The 15,905-nt window shown below is 50.7% G+C and overlaps 1 protein-coding gene across 4 annotated transcripts in view; it reads left to right on the forward strand.

The window, feature by feature from the left end:
- ZNF618 (zinc finger protein 618) overlaps nt 1-15,905 on the forward strand; it is a 69,158-nt gene that overhangs the window by 33,828 nt on the left and 19,425 nt on the right. For all 4 annotated transcript variants that reach the window (XM_063936136.1, XM_063936135.1, XM_063936134.1 and 1 more), the window contains 4 exons: nt 4,445-4,534; nt 14,696-14,776; nt 15,061-15,138; nt 15,552-15,596. In XM_063936136.1, coding sequence (XP_063792206.1) covers nt 4,459-4,534; nt 14,696-14,776; nt 15,061-15,138; nt 15,552-15,596 — 280 coding nt within the window. In that variant the 5' untranslated portion in view covers nt 4,445-4,458. The remainder of the gene's footprint in view (nt 1-4,444; nt 4,535-14,695; nt 14,777-15,060; nt 15,139-15,551; nt 15,597-15,905) is intronic.

The following is a 15,905-nucleotide window of genomic DNA, read 5'->3' on the forward strand; positions in this document are numbered from 1 at the left end:
CGAAGTGATGCCCCCTCACCGTTACCTCAAATCGGCCCTGCCAGCTTCCCCCATGGAACGGGAAGTAGTGTTAGCGGCAATTCACAAGTTATATCTCCAGCAGGTGGTGGTAAAGGTTCCCCTCCTTCAACAAGGAAGAGGATACTATTCCACAATGTTTGTGGTACCGAAACCGGACGGTTCGGTCAGACCCATATTGAATTTAAAATCCCTGAACATTTATCTGAAAAGATTCAAGTTCAAAATGGAATCGCTCAGAGCGAAGAGGGGGATTTTATGGTGTCTCTGGACATCAAGGATGCTTACTTGCATGTCCCCATTTATCCACCTCATCAGGAGTACCTCAGACTTGTGGTACAGGACTGTCATTACCAATTCCAGACGTTGCCGTTTGGGCTCTCCACGGCACCGAGAATATTTACCAAGGTAATGGCAGAAATGATGGTGCTCCTTCGAAAGCAAGGAGTCACAATTATCCCATACTTGGACGATCTCCTCATAAAGGCGAGGTCCAGAGAGCAGTTGCTGATCAGCGTAGCACACTCTCAGGAAGTGTTGCAACAGCACGGCTGGATTCTGAATATCCCAAAGTCGCAGCTGATTCCTACAACGCGTCTGCCTTTTCTGGGCATGATTCTGGACACGGACCAGAAGAAGGTGTTTCTCCTGGCGGAGAAGGCTCAAGAGCTCGTGACTCTAGTCGGAGACCTCTTAAAACCGAAACAGGTGTCGGTGCATCGCTGCACGCGAGTCCTGGGAAAGATGGTGGCATCATACGAAGCCATTCCCTTCGGCAGGTTCCATGCGAGAGGATCTTTCAGTGGGATCTGTTGGACAAGTGGTCCGGATCGCATCTTCAGATGCATTGGCTGATCACCCTGTCCCCGAGGGCCAGGGTGTCTCTTCTGTGGTGGCTACAGAGTGCTCACCTTCTCGAGGGCCGCAGGTTCGGCATACAGGACTGGGTCCTGGTGACCACGGATGCCAGCCTCCGAGGGTGGGGGGCAGTCACTCAGGGAAGAAACTTCCAAGGGTTGTGGTCAAGTCAGGAGGCTTGTCTGCACATAAATATCCTGGAACTAAGGGCCATATACAACGCCCTGAGTCAAGCGGAGCCTCTGCTTCGCAACCAACCGGTGCTGATTCAGTCAGACAACATCACCGCAGTGGCTCATGTAAACCGCCAGGGCGGCACAAGAAGCAGAGTGGCGATGGCAGAAGCCACCAGGATTCTTCGTTGGGCGGAGAATCACGTGCAAGCACTGTCAGCAGTGTTCATTCCGGGAGTGGACAACTGGGAAGCAGACTTCCTGAGCAGGCACGACCTCCACCCGGGAGAGTGGGGACTTTATCACGAAGTCTTCACTCAGATTACAAATCGATGGGAACTGCCACAGGTAGACATGATGGCGTCCCGTCTCAACAAAAAGCTACAAAGGTATTGCGCCAGGTCAAGAGACTCTCAGGCGATAGCTGTGGACGAACTGGTAACACCGTGGGTGTTCCAGTCGGTCTATGTGTTTCCTCCTCTTCCTCTCATACCCAAGGTGCTGAGAATTGTAAGAAAAAGAGGAGTGAGAACAATACTCATTGTTCCGGATTGGCCAAGAAGGACTTGGTACCCGGAACTGCAAGAAATGCTCACAGAGGACCCATGGCCTCTGCCTCTCAGACAGGACCTGTTGCAACAGGGGCCCTGTCTGTTCCAAGACTTACCGCGGCTGCGTTTGACGGCATGGCGGTTGAACGCAGGATCCTAGCGGAAGAAGGCATTCCGGAGGAAGTTATTCCTACGCTGATAAAAGGCTAGGAAGGACGTGACAGCAAGACACTATCACCGTATATGGCGAAAATATGTTGCCTGGTGTGAGGCCAGGAAGGCCCCTACAGAGGAATTCCAGCTGGGCCGGTTCCTGCACTTCCTACAGTCTGGAGTGACTATGGGCCTGAAGTTGGGATCCATAAAGGTCCAGATTTCAGCCCTATCCATTTTCTTTCAAAAAGAACTGGCTTCTCTTCCTGAGGTTCAGACGTTTGTTAAGGGAGTGCTGCATATTCAGCCCCCTTTTGTGCCACCAGTGGCACCTTGGGATCTCAACGTGGTGTTGGGTTTCCTGAAATCCCACTGGTTTGAGCCACTTAAGACCGTGGAGCTAAAGTATCTCACGTGGAAGGTGGTCATGCTATTGGCCTTAGCTTCGGCTAGGCGTGTGTCAGAATTGGCGGCTTTGTCATGTAAAAGCCCCTATCTGGTTTTCCATATGGACAGGGCAGAATTACGGACTCGTCCGCAATTTCTGCCGAAGGTGGTGTCATCTTTTCATTTGAACCAACCTATTGTGGTGCCTGCGGCTACTCGTGACTTGGAGGATTCCAAGTTGCTTGATGTAGTCAGGGCTTTGAAGATCTATGTAGCCAGGACGGCTGGAGTCAGGAAGACTGACTCGCTGTTTATCCTGTATGCATCCAACAAGCTGGGTGCTCCTGCTTCAAAGCAAACCATTGCTCGCTGGATCTGTAGCACGATTCAGCAGGCTCATTCTGCGGCTGGTTTGCCGCATCCAAAATCAGTGAAAGCCCATTCCACAAGGAAAGTGGGCTCTTCTTGGGCAGCTGCCCGAGGGGTCTCGGCATTACAGCTTTGCCGAGCAGCTACTTGGTCGGGTACAAACACATTTGCTAAGTTCTACAAGTTTGATACCCTGGCTGAGGAGGACCTTGTGTTTGCCCATTCGGTGCTGCAGAGTCATCCGCACTCTCCCGCCCGTTTGGGAGCTTTGGTATAATCCCCATGGTCCTTACGGAGTCCCCAGCATCCACTAAAACGTTAGAGAAAATAAGATTTTACTCACCGGTAAATCTATTTCTCGTAGTCCGTAGTGGATGCTGGGCGCCCGTCCTAAGTGCGGACTTTCTGCAATATGTGTACATAGTTATTGCTTAATAAAGGGTTATGTTATGTGGGCATCCATTGTTGATGCTCTGTTGTGGTTCATACTGTTGACTGGGTAAGTTTATCACAAGTTGTACGGTGTGATTGGTGTGGCTGGTATGAGTCTTACCCTGGATTCCAAAATCCTTTCCTTATAATGTCAGCTCTTCCGGGCACAGTTTCCTTAACTGAGGTCTGGAGGAGGGGCATAGAGGGAGGAGCCAGTGCACACCAGTAGTACTAAGTCTTTCTTAGAGTGCCCAGTCTCCTGCGGAGCCCGTCTATTCCCCCATGGTCCTTACGGAGTCCCCAGCATCCACTACGGACTACGAGAAATAGAATTACCGGTGAGTAAAATCTTATTTTTAACCTTCCTAGGGTGTTGCAATGGAGGATATACACCTATGGTGTAATTTGATGTGGGTCAAAAAAGACCCGAACATCGTAGGAAGGTTAAATGAGAATTGTCCTGTTATTACCATGTATTTATTGCCATGCTATAGTTATCCTGTCTTATTGGTTGGTGATGACACACTACTGCTACTGTCAGGCTCTTTAAACATTACAGGTTGAGTATCCCATATCCAAATATTCCAAAATACGGAATATTCCGAATTACGGACTTTTTTGAGTGAGAGTGAGATAGTGAAACCTTTGTTTTCTGATGGCTCAATGTACACAAACTTTGTTTAATAAACAATGTTATAAAAAATATTGTATTAAATGACCTTCAGGCTGTGTATATAAGGTGTATATGTAACATAAATGCATTGTGTGCTTAGATTTAGGTCCCATCGCCATGATATCTCATTATGGTATGCAATTATTCCAAAATACGGAAAAATACCATATCCAAAATACCTCTGGTCCCAAGCATTTTGGATAAGGGATACTCAACCTGTATAACATTTCACTCTAACAAGAGCGTCGTCTCTACAATTCTGTTAATAGTAAAACAATCCTATATACATGGTCTATAATCTACTGTCAAATAAGAAATTCCTAGAGTCGCTGATATTATGACACAAGCATCCATCTTACCGACACGTGGGTATCAGACCATGGATAAAAACTGGGCTCATTCAGTCAGATTTAAATTGTGTCCTTTATTCTCCCCGGTGTATTGCAATGATCCGTATACTGTCTTCGTCAGAGTAACATTTACGCTGTATTTTGCATTTTTCACACTTTCAGCTCACCTTTGTCCCTGTAGTAACCCATAGCGACAACAGGTGAACAAAACGGTAATTGTGGGTAATTGCTGCTAGAGTGTTAGGTTACTATTAAAATGAAGTCAGAATGCAGCAGTTATAGCGCTGACATCAGAGCTTGCGCTTTTATACAGATAGTATTTACTGATCGTACATATACGCTGCCTTTTGCATTATTTCACCATTCTGGGGTGTCGGGCGCCCCTTATATAAGGGATTCTCTCTCTGTTTCCTATACATCAGCCAGTATGTGACATGACAAAGGATGATGTGACTTTTCTTTTCTTCTCTGCCTCTATAGAAACCGGTAATTACATGTGTGAATTCTGTGGCAAGCAGTACAAATATTACACCCCGTACCAGGAGCACGTGGCGTTACACACCCCTATCAGTGAGTATAATTATTAACCCTTTCTTCCCCGGCAGAGGCTGGCACCGCAGTCATTGACAGTCGACCTCTGTGTATTTCCTGCAACCTGAAAGCACTGAGTTTACAGGCCTGATTATGAGGCGGATGCAGTCACGACACCCACTTGCAGCATCTGAGGAATGTGTGGCAGGTGCAGTTTCTCCATCAGGGTATGGCAGTGTGAGCAGAGCAACTGTGCTTCTTTGAACGCAGGCGATTTCAGCCGTGTGTGGATTGATGGATTGGTATGGTATACCGCCACACGGGATGCCAATGGTCAGTATACCGACATCTGCATCCGGAGCGGTGGAATGCCGGCAGGGGGGTGAGCGCAACGAGGCCCCTTGCGGGCTGTATTCTGCCTCTATGGGTGTCATGGAGACCCATAGAGGGGGAATCGCCTACCTCGCCGGTATACCAGTGGCGGAATGTTGCCCCAGTCAGGATCCCGGCGTCGGTATTGTGACAGCCAGGATACCGATGAACGGTATGCTGACCTCATACCGGTAGATAGCCAGTAAAACATTCAACACCAGATGGTCATCATGAATAGGTCTACAGGTTTAAAAGTTCTACATTCAAATGGTCAACACAAAAAAGGTCCAATATTTCGTCCCCTCCTGTAGCCTAACCCTTACCTCCCCCTCTTCTAGGCTAATCCTATCACTCCCCCTCCCCCAGCTTAACCCTAACTCTCCCCCTAGTGCCTAACCCTTACCTCCCCCTAGTGCATGAACCTAACCATCCCCTCCTGCAGCCTTACTCTAACCCTCCCCCTAGTGCCTAACCATAACCTCCCCCGTTTCCAGCCTTATTCTAACCTCCTCCTCCTGCAGCCTAACCCTTACCTCCCCCTAGTGCCTAACCCTCCCCCTATAGCCTAACTCTAACCATCCCCTAATGCAGTCTTCCCCCTAAGCTCTCCTCCCTGCAGTTTAACCTAGGCTCTCCCCCTCCCTATAGTGTAACCATAACCTCCCCTCCTGCACCCTAGCCCTCCCCCTAGTGCCTATCCCACCCACTAATGCATAAGCTAACCTCCCCCCTCCTGCAGCCTAACCCTAGTGCCTAACCCTCTCCCTCCTGCAGCTTAACCATAACCCTCCCCCAGGTGCCTAACCGTGCCCTCCTGTAGCCTAACCCTAGCCCTCCCCTCCTGTAGCCTAACCCTAGCCCTCCCCTCCTGTAGCCTAATCCTAGCCCTCCTGTAGCCTAACCCTAGCCCTCCCCTCCTGTAGCCTAACCCTTGCCCTCCCCTCCTGTAGCCTAACCCTAGCCCTCCCCTCCTGTAGCCTAACCCTAGCCCTCCCCTCCTGTAGCCTAACCCTATCCCTCCCCTCCTGTAGCCTAACCCTAGCCCTCCCCTCCTGTAGCCTAACCCTAGCCCTCCCCTCCTGTAGCCTAACCCTAGCCCTCCCCTCCTGCAGCCTAACCCTAGCCCTCCCCTCCTGCAGCCTAACCCTAGCCCTCCCCTCCTGCAGCCTAACCCTAGCCCTCCCCTCCTGTAGCCTAACCCTCCCCTCCTGTAGCCTAACCCTCCCCTCCTGTAGCCTAACCCTAGGCCTCCCCTCCTGTAGCCTAACCCTAGGCCTCCCCTCCTGCAGCCTAACCCGAGCCCTCCCCTCCTGTAGCCTAATCCTAGCCCTTCCCTCCTGTAGCCTAACCCTAGCCCTCCTCTCCTGCAACCTAACCCTAGCCCTCCTCTCCTATAGCCTAACCCTAGCCCTCCCTTTCTGCAGCCAAACCTAGCCCTCCCCTCCTGTAGCCTAACCCTAGCCCTCCCCTCCTGTAGCCTAACCCTAGCCCTTCCCTCTTGTAGCCTAACCCTAGCCCTCCTCTCCTGCAACCTAACACTAGCCCTCCTCTCCTGCAACCTAACCCTAGCCCTCCTCTCCTGTAGCCTAACCCTAGCCCTCCCCTTCTGCAGCCTAACCCTAGCCCTTCCCTCCTGTAGCCTATCCCCAGCCCTCCCCTCCTGTAGCCTAACCCTAGCCTTCCCCTCCTGCAGCCTAACCCTAGGCCTCCCCTCCTGTAGCCTAACCCTCCCCTCCTGTAGCCTAACCCTAGGCCTCCCCTCCTGTAGCCTAACCCTCCCCTCCTGTAGCCTAACCCTAGCCCTCCCCTCCTGTAGCCTAATCCTAGCCCTTCCCTCCTGTAGCCTAACCCTAGCCCTCCCCTCCTGCAGCCTAACCCTAGCCCTCCCCTCCTGTAGCCTAACCCTACCCCTCCCCTCCTGCAGCCTAACCCTAGCCCTCCCCTCCTGCAGCCTAATCCTAGCCCTCCCCTCCTGTAGCCTAACCCTAGCCCTCCCCTCCTGTAGCCTAACCCTAGCCCTCCCCTCCTGTAGCCCAACCCTAGCGCTCCCCTCCTGTAGCCTAACCCTAGCCCTCCCCTCCTGTAGCCTAACCCTAGCCCTCCCCTCCTGTAGCCTAACCCTAGCCCTTCCCTCCTGTAGCCTAACCCTAGCCCTCCCCCCCTGTAGCCTAACCCTAGCCCTTCCCTCCTGTAGCCTAACCCTAGCCCTCCTCTCCTGTAGCCTAACCCTAGCCCTCCCTTTCTGCAGCCAAACCCTAGCCCTCCCCTCCTGTAGCCTAACCCTAGCTCTTCCGTCCTGTAGCCTAACCCTAGCCCTCCTCTCCTGTAGCCTAACCCTAGCCCTTCCCTCCTGTAGCCTAATCCTCCTCTCCTGCAACCTAACCCTAGCCCTCCTCTTCTGCAACCTAACCCTAGCCCTCCTCTCCTGTAGCCTAACCCTAGCCCTCCCTTTCTGCAGCCTAACCCTAGCCCTCCCCTCCTGTAGCCTAACCCTAGCCCTTCCCTCCTGTAGCCTAACCCTAGCCCTTCCGTCCTGTAGCCTAACCCTAGCCCTTCCGTCCTGTAGCCTAACCCTAGCCCTCCTCTCCTGCAACCTAACCCTAGCCCTCCTCTCCTGCAACCTAACCCTAGCCCTCCTCTCCTGCAACCTAACCCTAGCCCTCCTCTTCTGCAACCTAGCCCTCCTCTCCTGCAACTTAACCCTAGCCCTCCCCTCCTGTAGCCTAACCCTAGCCCTCCCCTCCTGCAGCCTAATCACTAACCCTCCCCCAAGTGCCTAACCCTCTCTTTCTATAGCCTTACCCTGATTGTCCCCTCCTGCAGCCTTACTCTAACCCTCCCCCAAGTGCCTAACTCTAACCCTCCCCTCCAGTAGCCTTACCTTACTTAGCCACCAAGTGCTTAACACTGTCTAATCCTAAAAGTCCTGAAAACTGTGTGTCAAGCTTTTTTATGTCAACCATTTGAATGTCAACCCTTTTATCCTGTCGACCCAAGTCACTGTCGGCCAATTACCTGTTGACATTTTGACCCTGTTGACTTATTCACTGTTGACCATCTAGTATCGACCTTTTCACCGTTGATCTTACATCCAGATACCCTTTCAGCTACACGCCCGCATCTGATTGGCACCCCCCGTTACCTTCCAGGAGCGCCCACTAAAATTTACAGGCCATGCGTCAGATTCTGTGCTGCGTCTCTGTGCGCAATAGGGACGTATGCGCGGTACACATCTGCGGGCTTAAAGTATCATCCATTTTGCGTGCAACGTGGACAATGCACCCGCCTCTGTATAAGGCCTAATGTGTTAACGCTGCTTTCATGATCTGTAATCCCGGCGTGTAAGGACAGACTGCGACAGACCAACAACCGGGTCCTGGAAACAACAGCGTTCATCTAGCGTACATGAGATTCACAAACCCCTCTAATCTCCTGCGATTTATCAGACACTGGCTGTAGAAATAAAGTGGCCTCTACTGAGAATGTGTATAATCTATCTGTGTAACCCTCGCTTGCACTTCCCACACTAGGCGCTCAGGTAACATCTGTCCGTATTAGTAAGAGGGTTTGATGACACTTCATAGTGATGCGGCGGAGAACCTCGTTGCGGGAATGTGTATATCGAGGTCACTGTCCGGTATATATAATTGCAATAAAGGTGGCTATTTCTCTAACGTCCTAGTGGATGCTGGGGACTCCGTCAGGACCATGGGGATTAGCGGCTCCGCAGGAGACAGGGCACAAAAATAAAGCTTTAGGATCAGGTGGTGTGCACTGGCTCCTCCCCCCATGACCCTCCTCCAAGCCTCAGTTAGGTTTTTGTGCCCGTCCGAGCAGGGTGCAATCTAGGTGGCTCTCCTAAAGAGCTGCTTAGAAAAAGTTTTTTAGGTTTTTTATTTTCAGTGAGTCCTGCTGGCAACAGGCTCACTGCTACGAGGGACTTAGGGGAGAGAAGTGAACTCACCTGCGTGCAGGATGGATTGGCTTCTTAGGCTACTGGACACCATTAGCTCCAGAGGGAGTCGGAACACAGGTCTCACCCTGGGGTTCGTCCCGGAGCCGCGCCGCCGACCCCCCTTGCAGATGCCGAAGTTGGAAGAGGTCCAGAAGCAGGCGGCAGAAGACTTTTCAGTCTTCCTGAGGTAGCGCACAGCACTGCAGCTGTGCGCCATTGTTGTCAGCACACTTCACACAGCGGTCACGGAGGGTGCAGGGCGTTGGGGGGGCGCCCTGGGCAGCAATGTATAATACCTTTTTTATGGCTAAAAATACATCACATATAGCCCTTGAGGCTATATGGATGTATTTAACCCCTGCCAAGATCTCACAGTCTCCGGAGAAGAGCCCGCCGAAATAGGGGGCGGGGCTTATTCTCCTCAGCACACAGCGCCATTTTCCTGCTCAGCTCCGCTGTGAGGAAGGCTCCCAGGACTCTCCCCTGCACTGCACTACAGAAACAGGGTAAAACAGAGAGGGGGGGCACTTTTTTGGCGATATTACTATATTTAAGCTGCTATAAGGATACAACACTTATATAGGGTTGTTCCCATATATATTATAGCGCTTGGGTGTGTGCTGGCAAACTCTCCCTCTGTCTCCCCAAAGGGCTAGTGGGGTCCTGTCTTCAATAGAGCATTCCCTGTGTGTCTGCTGTGTGTCGGTACGTGTGTGTCGACATGTATGAGGACGATGTTGGTGTGGAGGCAGAGCAATTGCCGATAATGGTGATGTCACCCCCTAGGGAGTCGACACCGGAATGGATGGCTTTGTTTATGGAATTACGTGATAATGTCAGCACATTACAAAAATCAGTTGACGACATGAGACGGCCGTCAAACCAGTTGGTACCTGCCCAGGCGTCTCAGACACCGTCAGGGGCTGTAAAACGCCCTTTACCTCAGTCGGTCGACACAGACCCAGACACGGACACTGAATCTAGTGTCGACGGTGAAGAAACAAACGTATTTTCCAGTAGGGCCACACGTTATATGATCACGGCAATGAAGGAGGCTTTGCATATCTCTGATACTACAAGTACCACAAAAAGGGGTATTATGTGGGGGGTGAAAAAACTACCTGTAGTTTTTCCTGAATCAGAGGAATTGAATGATGTATGTGATGAAGCGTGGGTTAACCCAGATAGAAAAGGGCTAATTTCAAAAAAGTTATTGGCATTATACCCTTTCCCGCCAGAGGTTAGGGCGCGCTGGGAAACACCCCCTAAGGTGGATAAGGCGCTCACACGCTTATCAAAACAAGTGGCGTTACCGTCTCCTGATACGGCCGCCCTCAAGGATCCAGCTGATAGGAGGCTGGAAACTACTCTAAAAAGTATATACACACATACTGGTGTTATACTGCGACCAGCCATCGCCTCAGCCTGGATGTGCAGTGCTGGAGTGGTCTGGTCGGATTCCCTGACTGAAAATATTGATACCCTGGATAGGGACAGTATTTTACAGACTTTAGAGCAATTAAAGGATGCTTTTCTTTATATGCGAGATGCTCAGAGGGATATTTGCACTCTGGCATCGAGAGTAAGTGCGATGTCCATATCTGCCAGAAGAAGTTTATGGACACGACAGTGGTCAGGTGATGCGGATTCCAAACGGCATATGGAAGTATTGCCGTATAAAGGGGAGGAATTATTTGGCGTCGGTCTATCGGATTTGGTGGCCACGGCAACTGCCGGGAAATCCACCTTTTTACCTCAGACCCCCTCCCAACAGAAAAAGACACCGTCTTTTCAGCCGCAGTCCTTTCGGTCCTATAAGAACAAGCGGGCAAAAGGACAGTCATATCTGCCCCGAGGCAGAGGAAAGGGTAAGAGAGGGCAGCAAGCAGCTCCTTCCCAGGAACAGAAGCCCTCCGCGGGTTCTGCAAAGCCCTCAGCATGACGCTGGGGCTTTACAAGCGGACTCAGGAACGGTGGGGGGTCGACTCAAGAATTTCAGCGCGCAGTGGGCTTGCTCACAGGTGGACCCCTGGATCCTGCAGGTAGTATCTCAGGGTTACAGGTTGGAATTCGAGAAGTCTCCCCCTCGCCGGTTCCTAAAGTCGGCTTTGCCAACGTCTCCCTCAGACAGGGCGACGGTATTGGAAGCCATTCACAAGCTGTTTTCTCAGCAGGTGATAGTCAAGGTACCCCTCCTACAACAGGGAAAGGGGTATTACTCCACGCTATTTGTGGTACCGAAGCCGGACGGCTCGGTAAGACCTATTCTAAATCTGAAATCTTTGAACCTGTACATACAAAAATTCAAGTTCAAGATGGAATCACTCAGAGCAGTGATAGCGAATCTGGAAGAAGGGGACTTTATAGTGTCCCTGGACATAAAAGATGCTTACCTGCATGTCCCAATTTGCCCTTCACATCAAGGGTACCTCAGGTTCGTGGTGCAAAACTGTCATTATCAGTTTCAGACGCTGCCGTTTGGATTGTCCACGGCACCTCGGGTCTTTACCAAGGTAATGGCCGAAATGATGATTCTTCTGCGAAAAAGAGGCGTATTAATTATCCCTTACTTGGACGATCTCCTGATAAGGGCAAGGTCCAGAGAACAGCTGGAGGACGGAGTAGCACTAACCCAAGTAGTGCTGCAACAACACGGGTGGATTCTGAATTTTCCAAAATCTCAGTTGACCCCGACAACACGTCTGCTGTTCCTGGGAATGATTCTGGACACGGTTCAGAAAAAGGTGTTTCTTCCGGAGGAGAAAGCCAAGGAGTTATCCGAACTTGTCAGGAACCTCCTAAAACCAGGAAAAGTGTCTGTGCATCAATGCACAAGAGTCCTGGGAAAGATGGTGGCTTCTTACGAAGCAATCCCATTCGGCAGATTCCACGCACGAACTTTTCAGTGGGATCTGCTGGACAAATGGTCCGGGTCGCATCTGCAGATGCATCAGCGGATAACCTTATCGCCACGGACAAGGGTGTCTCTTCTGTGGTGGTTGCAGAGTGCTCATCTGTTAGAAGGCCGCAGATTCGGCATACAGGACTGGGTCCTGGTGACCACGGATGCCAGTCTGAGAGGCTGGGGAGCGGTCACACAGGGAAGAAACTTCCAGGGAGTATGGTCAAGCCTGGAGATGTCTCTTCACATAAATATACTGGAGCTAAGAGCGATTTACAATGCTCTAAGCCTGGCAAAACCCCTGCTTCAGGGTCAGCCGGTGTTGATCCAGTCGGACAACATCACGGCAGTCGCCCACGTAAACAGACAGGGCGGCACAAGAAGCAGGAGAGCAATGGCAGAAGCTGCAAGGATTCTTCGCTGGGCGGAAGATCATGTGATAGCACTGTCAGCAGTGTTCATTCCGGGAGTGGACAACTGGGAAGCAGACTTCCTCAGCAGACACGATCTACACCCGGGAGAGTGGGGACTTCATCCAGAAGTCTTCCACATGATTGTGAACCGTTGGGAAAAACCAAAGGTGGATATGATGGCGTCTCGCTTCAACAAAAAACTGGACAGGTATTGCGCCAGGTCAAGAGACCCTCAGGCAATAGCTGTGGACGCTCTGGTAACACCGTGGGTGTTCCAGTCAGTGTATGTGTTTCCTCCTCTGCCTCTCATACCCAAAGTACTGAGAATTATACGGCAAAGGGGAGTAAGAACGATACTCGTGGCTCCGGATTGGCCAAGAAGAACTTGGTACCCGGAACTTCAGGAGATGCTCACGGAAAATCCGTGGCCTCTACCTCTAAGACGGGACCTGATTCAGCAGGGACCGTGTCTATTCCAAGACTTACCGCGGCTGCGTTTGACGGCGTGGCGGTTGAACGCCGAATTCTAAGGGAAAAAGGCATTCCGGAAGAGGTCATTCCTACACTGGTTAAAGCCAGGAAGGAGGTGACTGCACAACATTATCACCGCATTTGGAGAAAATATGTTGCGTGGTGCGAGGCCAGGAAGGCCCCCACGGAGGAATTTCAATTGGGTCGATTCCTACATTTCCTGCAAACAGGATTGTCTATGGGCCTCAAGTTGGGGTCCATTAAGGTTCAAATTTCGGCCCTGTCGATTTTCTTCCAGAAAGAATTGGCTTCAGTTCCTGAAGTCCAGACTTTTGTAAAAGGAGTACTACATATACAGCCCCCGGTTGTGCCCCCAGTGGCTCCGTGGGACCTTAATGTAGTTCTGGATTTTCTCAAATCCCATTGGTTTGAGCCACTCAAATCGGCGGATTTGAAATATCTTACATGGAAGGTAACCATGCTACTGGCCCTGGCTTCAGCCAGGAGAGTGTCAGAATTGGCGGCTTTATCGTATAAAAGCCCATATCTGATTTTCCATTCGGACAGGGCAGAACTGCGGACGCGTCCTCAGTTTCTGCCTAAGGTGGTGTCAGCGTTTCACCTGAACCAGCCTATTGTGGTGCCTGCGGCTACTAGCGATTTGGAGGATTCCAAGTTGCTGGACGTTGTCAGGGCATTGAAAATATATATTTCAAGGACGGCTGGAGTCAGAAAATCTGACTCGCTGTTTGTACTGTATGCACCCAACAAGCTGGGTGCTCCTGCTTCTAAGCAGACGATTGCTCATTGGATTTGTAGCACAATTCAACTTGCACATTCTGTGGCAGGCTTGCCACAACCTAAATCTGTCAAGGCCCATTCCACAAGGAAGGTGGGCTCATCCTGGGCGGCTGCCCGAGGGGTCTCGGCATTACAACTCTGCCGAGCAGCTACGTGGTCGGGGGAGAACACGTTTGTAAAATTCTACAAATTTGATACCCTGGCTGAGGAGGACCTGGAGTTCTCTCATTCGGTGCTGCAGAGTCATCCGCACTCTCCCGCCCGTTTGGGAGCTTTGGTATAATCCCCATGGTCCTGACGGAGTCCCCAGCATCCACTAGGACGTTAGAGAAAATAAGATTTTACTTACCGATAAATCTATTTCTCGTAGTCCGTAGTGGATGCTGGGCGCCCATCCCAAGTGCGGATTGTCTGCAATACTTGTACATAGTTATTGTTACAAAAAAATCGGGTTGTTCTTGTTGTGAGCCGTCTGTTCAGAGGCTCCTACGTTTGTCATACTGTTAACTGGGTTCAGATCACGAGTTATACGGTGTGATTGGTGTGGCTGGTATGAGTCTTACCCGGGATTCAATATCCTTCCTTATTGTGTACGCTCGTCCGGGCACAGTATCCTAACTGAGGCTTGGAGGAGGGTCATGGGGGGAGGAGCCAGTGCACACCACCTGATCCTAAAGCTTTATTTTTGTGCCCTGTCTCCTGCGGAGCCGCTAATCCCCATGGTCCTGACGGAGTCCCCAGCATCCACTACGGACTACGAGAAATAGATTTATCGGTAAGTAAAATCTTATTTTCTATGTGCACCTGTCACCTACACACAGCTGAATGATTTGATGAAGGTTACACGTTACTGATTTGGTGGCCGATTCATCCCGTAGCGTCTTTGAGGCACGGAGAAGGCAGCCGGTCTCCAATCACCAGGAGCCAGTGACCTTTGAGGCATTGACAACACAGTGCCTCATTGACGTAATGTCTTTCTGACGATTAACAGATCCTATTATCCACAAATCGTCTCTTAGCGCTGGTAATTGCGGCTGTATGGCGCACTTGCAGGGACTCTGTGATTTTTTTTGTTCACAGCCCCGTAGTGTTGCGTTAAGCAATCTGCGAGGGAAGGGTGTGGATCTGCTGTGTCATTGCTGATGGCTACACGTCGTCGTAGCGCCAGCTCGCCCCCTTCACACCTAATAGGGTTGAGCCCTTATAAATGAACGTATGTGACACCATCCTGGCATTGCCCATGAAAGGGTTCAATGACCGTCTTTTTGCTTCTGTTTTCTCGCTAGAAAGCGCTTTCAGCCAAGACGTGGAGGCCAAACAGTCCAATAACTATGAGGAAACCAACAGTAACTCCCAGCATTCCAGCGGTGAGTACATTGTAGATGGAAGGCCTCAGTAACTCACAGGGTGCTAGTTGTATTGATCTGTGGGATGGTCAGGAACGATTTCTGCAAAATATCCATCGTTCCTTTGCCAAAATAATACACCTGGAAGATGGAAGGGTCCCGGTACTTCGCTGTGGCTCAAGCCGTCCTAATATATGGGCAGCGCTAAAATGTGTCTCTCCAGAGTTGCGTCAGATGACGGAATTGATCTTTTTCAGAGCCGTCGTATGGCAGGATCCTAACTCGTGTTTGTGTCCTCCTTGCAGCTGGTTCCAGTCGGACACCCGCAGGGATGTCTGACCTGGTGGGAGGCGGCGGAGGGAGCCTGGCCAGTTGGCAGAAAGGTGAGTGGTGCTGAAATGCGAATTCAGTCCTAACATGGTGACATTGGGAGGAGCATACCGAGATCCACCACTGGGTGGTGCTATACCAGCAGAGGATAGAACAGCATAGGCCCTATGATAGTGTGGAATAGGCATTGTAAATATGAGATATTTGCATATATCTCTGAATTAGACCCACAGTACACTTAATTGGACGCTATGTGCCCCTCCGGTATTCCTGCTTTACTCGTGGAAAATGTATTTTATAGCATAGGAATACATCGAGTTAGAGTGCAAGCTCCTATGAAATGTACATTCATTCTGTTTCCTATTGGCCGGTACTTGCATATGATGGTTCTTTCTCATTTGCATGTAATAATATGGAGTTTATGATGACGTTACACTAAGAGCAACTTTAATATTTGTCATTTCAGAATCCACCAGTCCAATGATTTCGGGCCCGTTCCCCCTCATACAAGGTTTGTTTCTCGCTCCTCCTGCTTTCTACAGTACAGTGATCCGTGTGCTCCTACTTACGTGTAACATGTATTACAAGGGCCTCACACGTTGTGTTTTCTTATCCGTTCCCTAGATCAGTAAAACGCGCCAGTGTGACTTTGTCCTGTATTGTCCTCATACAGCTTATATGTTGCAGGGCTTTAGAATGGTTGAGCATAGGCCGTTGTATAATAGAGAGGTAGTTACTATGGTGAGGTATATCAGGAGTCACAGTAACGCCTTTATAGCAGCTAAAGTCAAGTTGTATTTAAGCTCTGGAGATCGCCATG

The sequence above is a fragment of the Pseudophryne corroboree genome, chromosome 8 (genome assembly GCF_028390025.1).
Source record: "Pseudophryne corroboree isolate aPseCor3 chromosome 8, aPseCor3.hap2, whole genome shotgun sequence".
Classification (NCBI taxonomy): Eukaryota; Metazoa; Chordata; class Amphibia; order Anura; family Myobatrachidae; genus Pseudophryne; species Pseudophryne corroboree.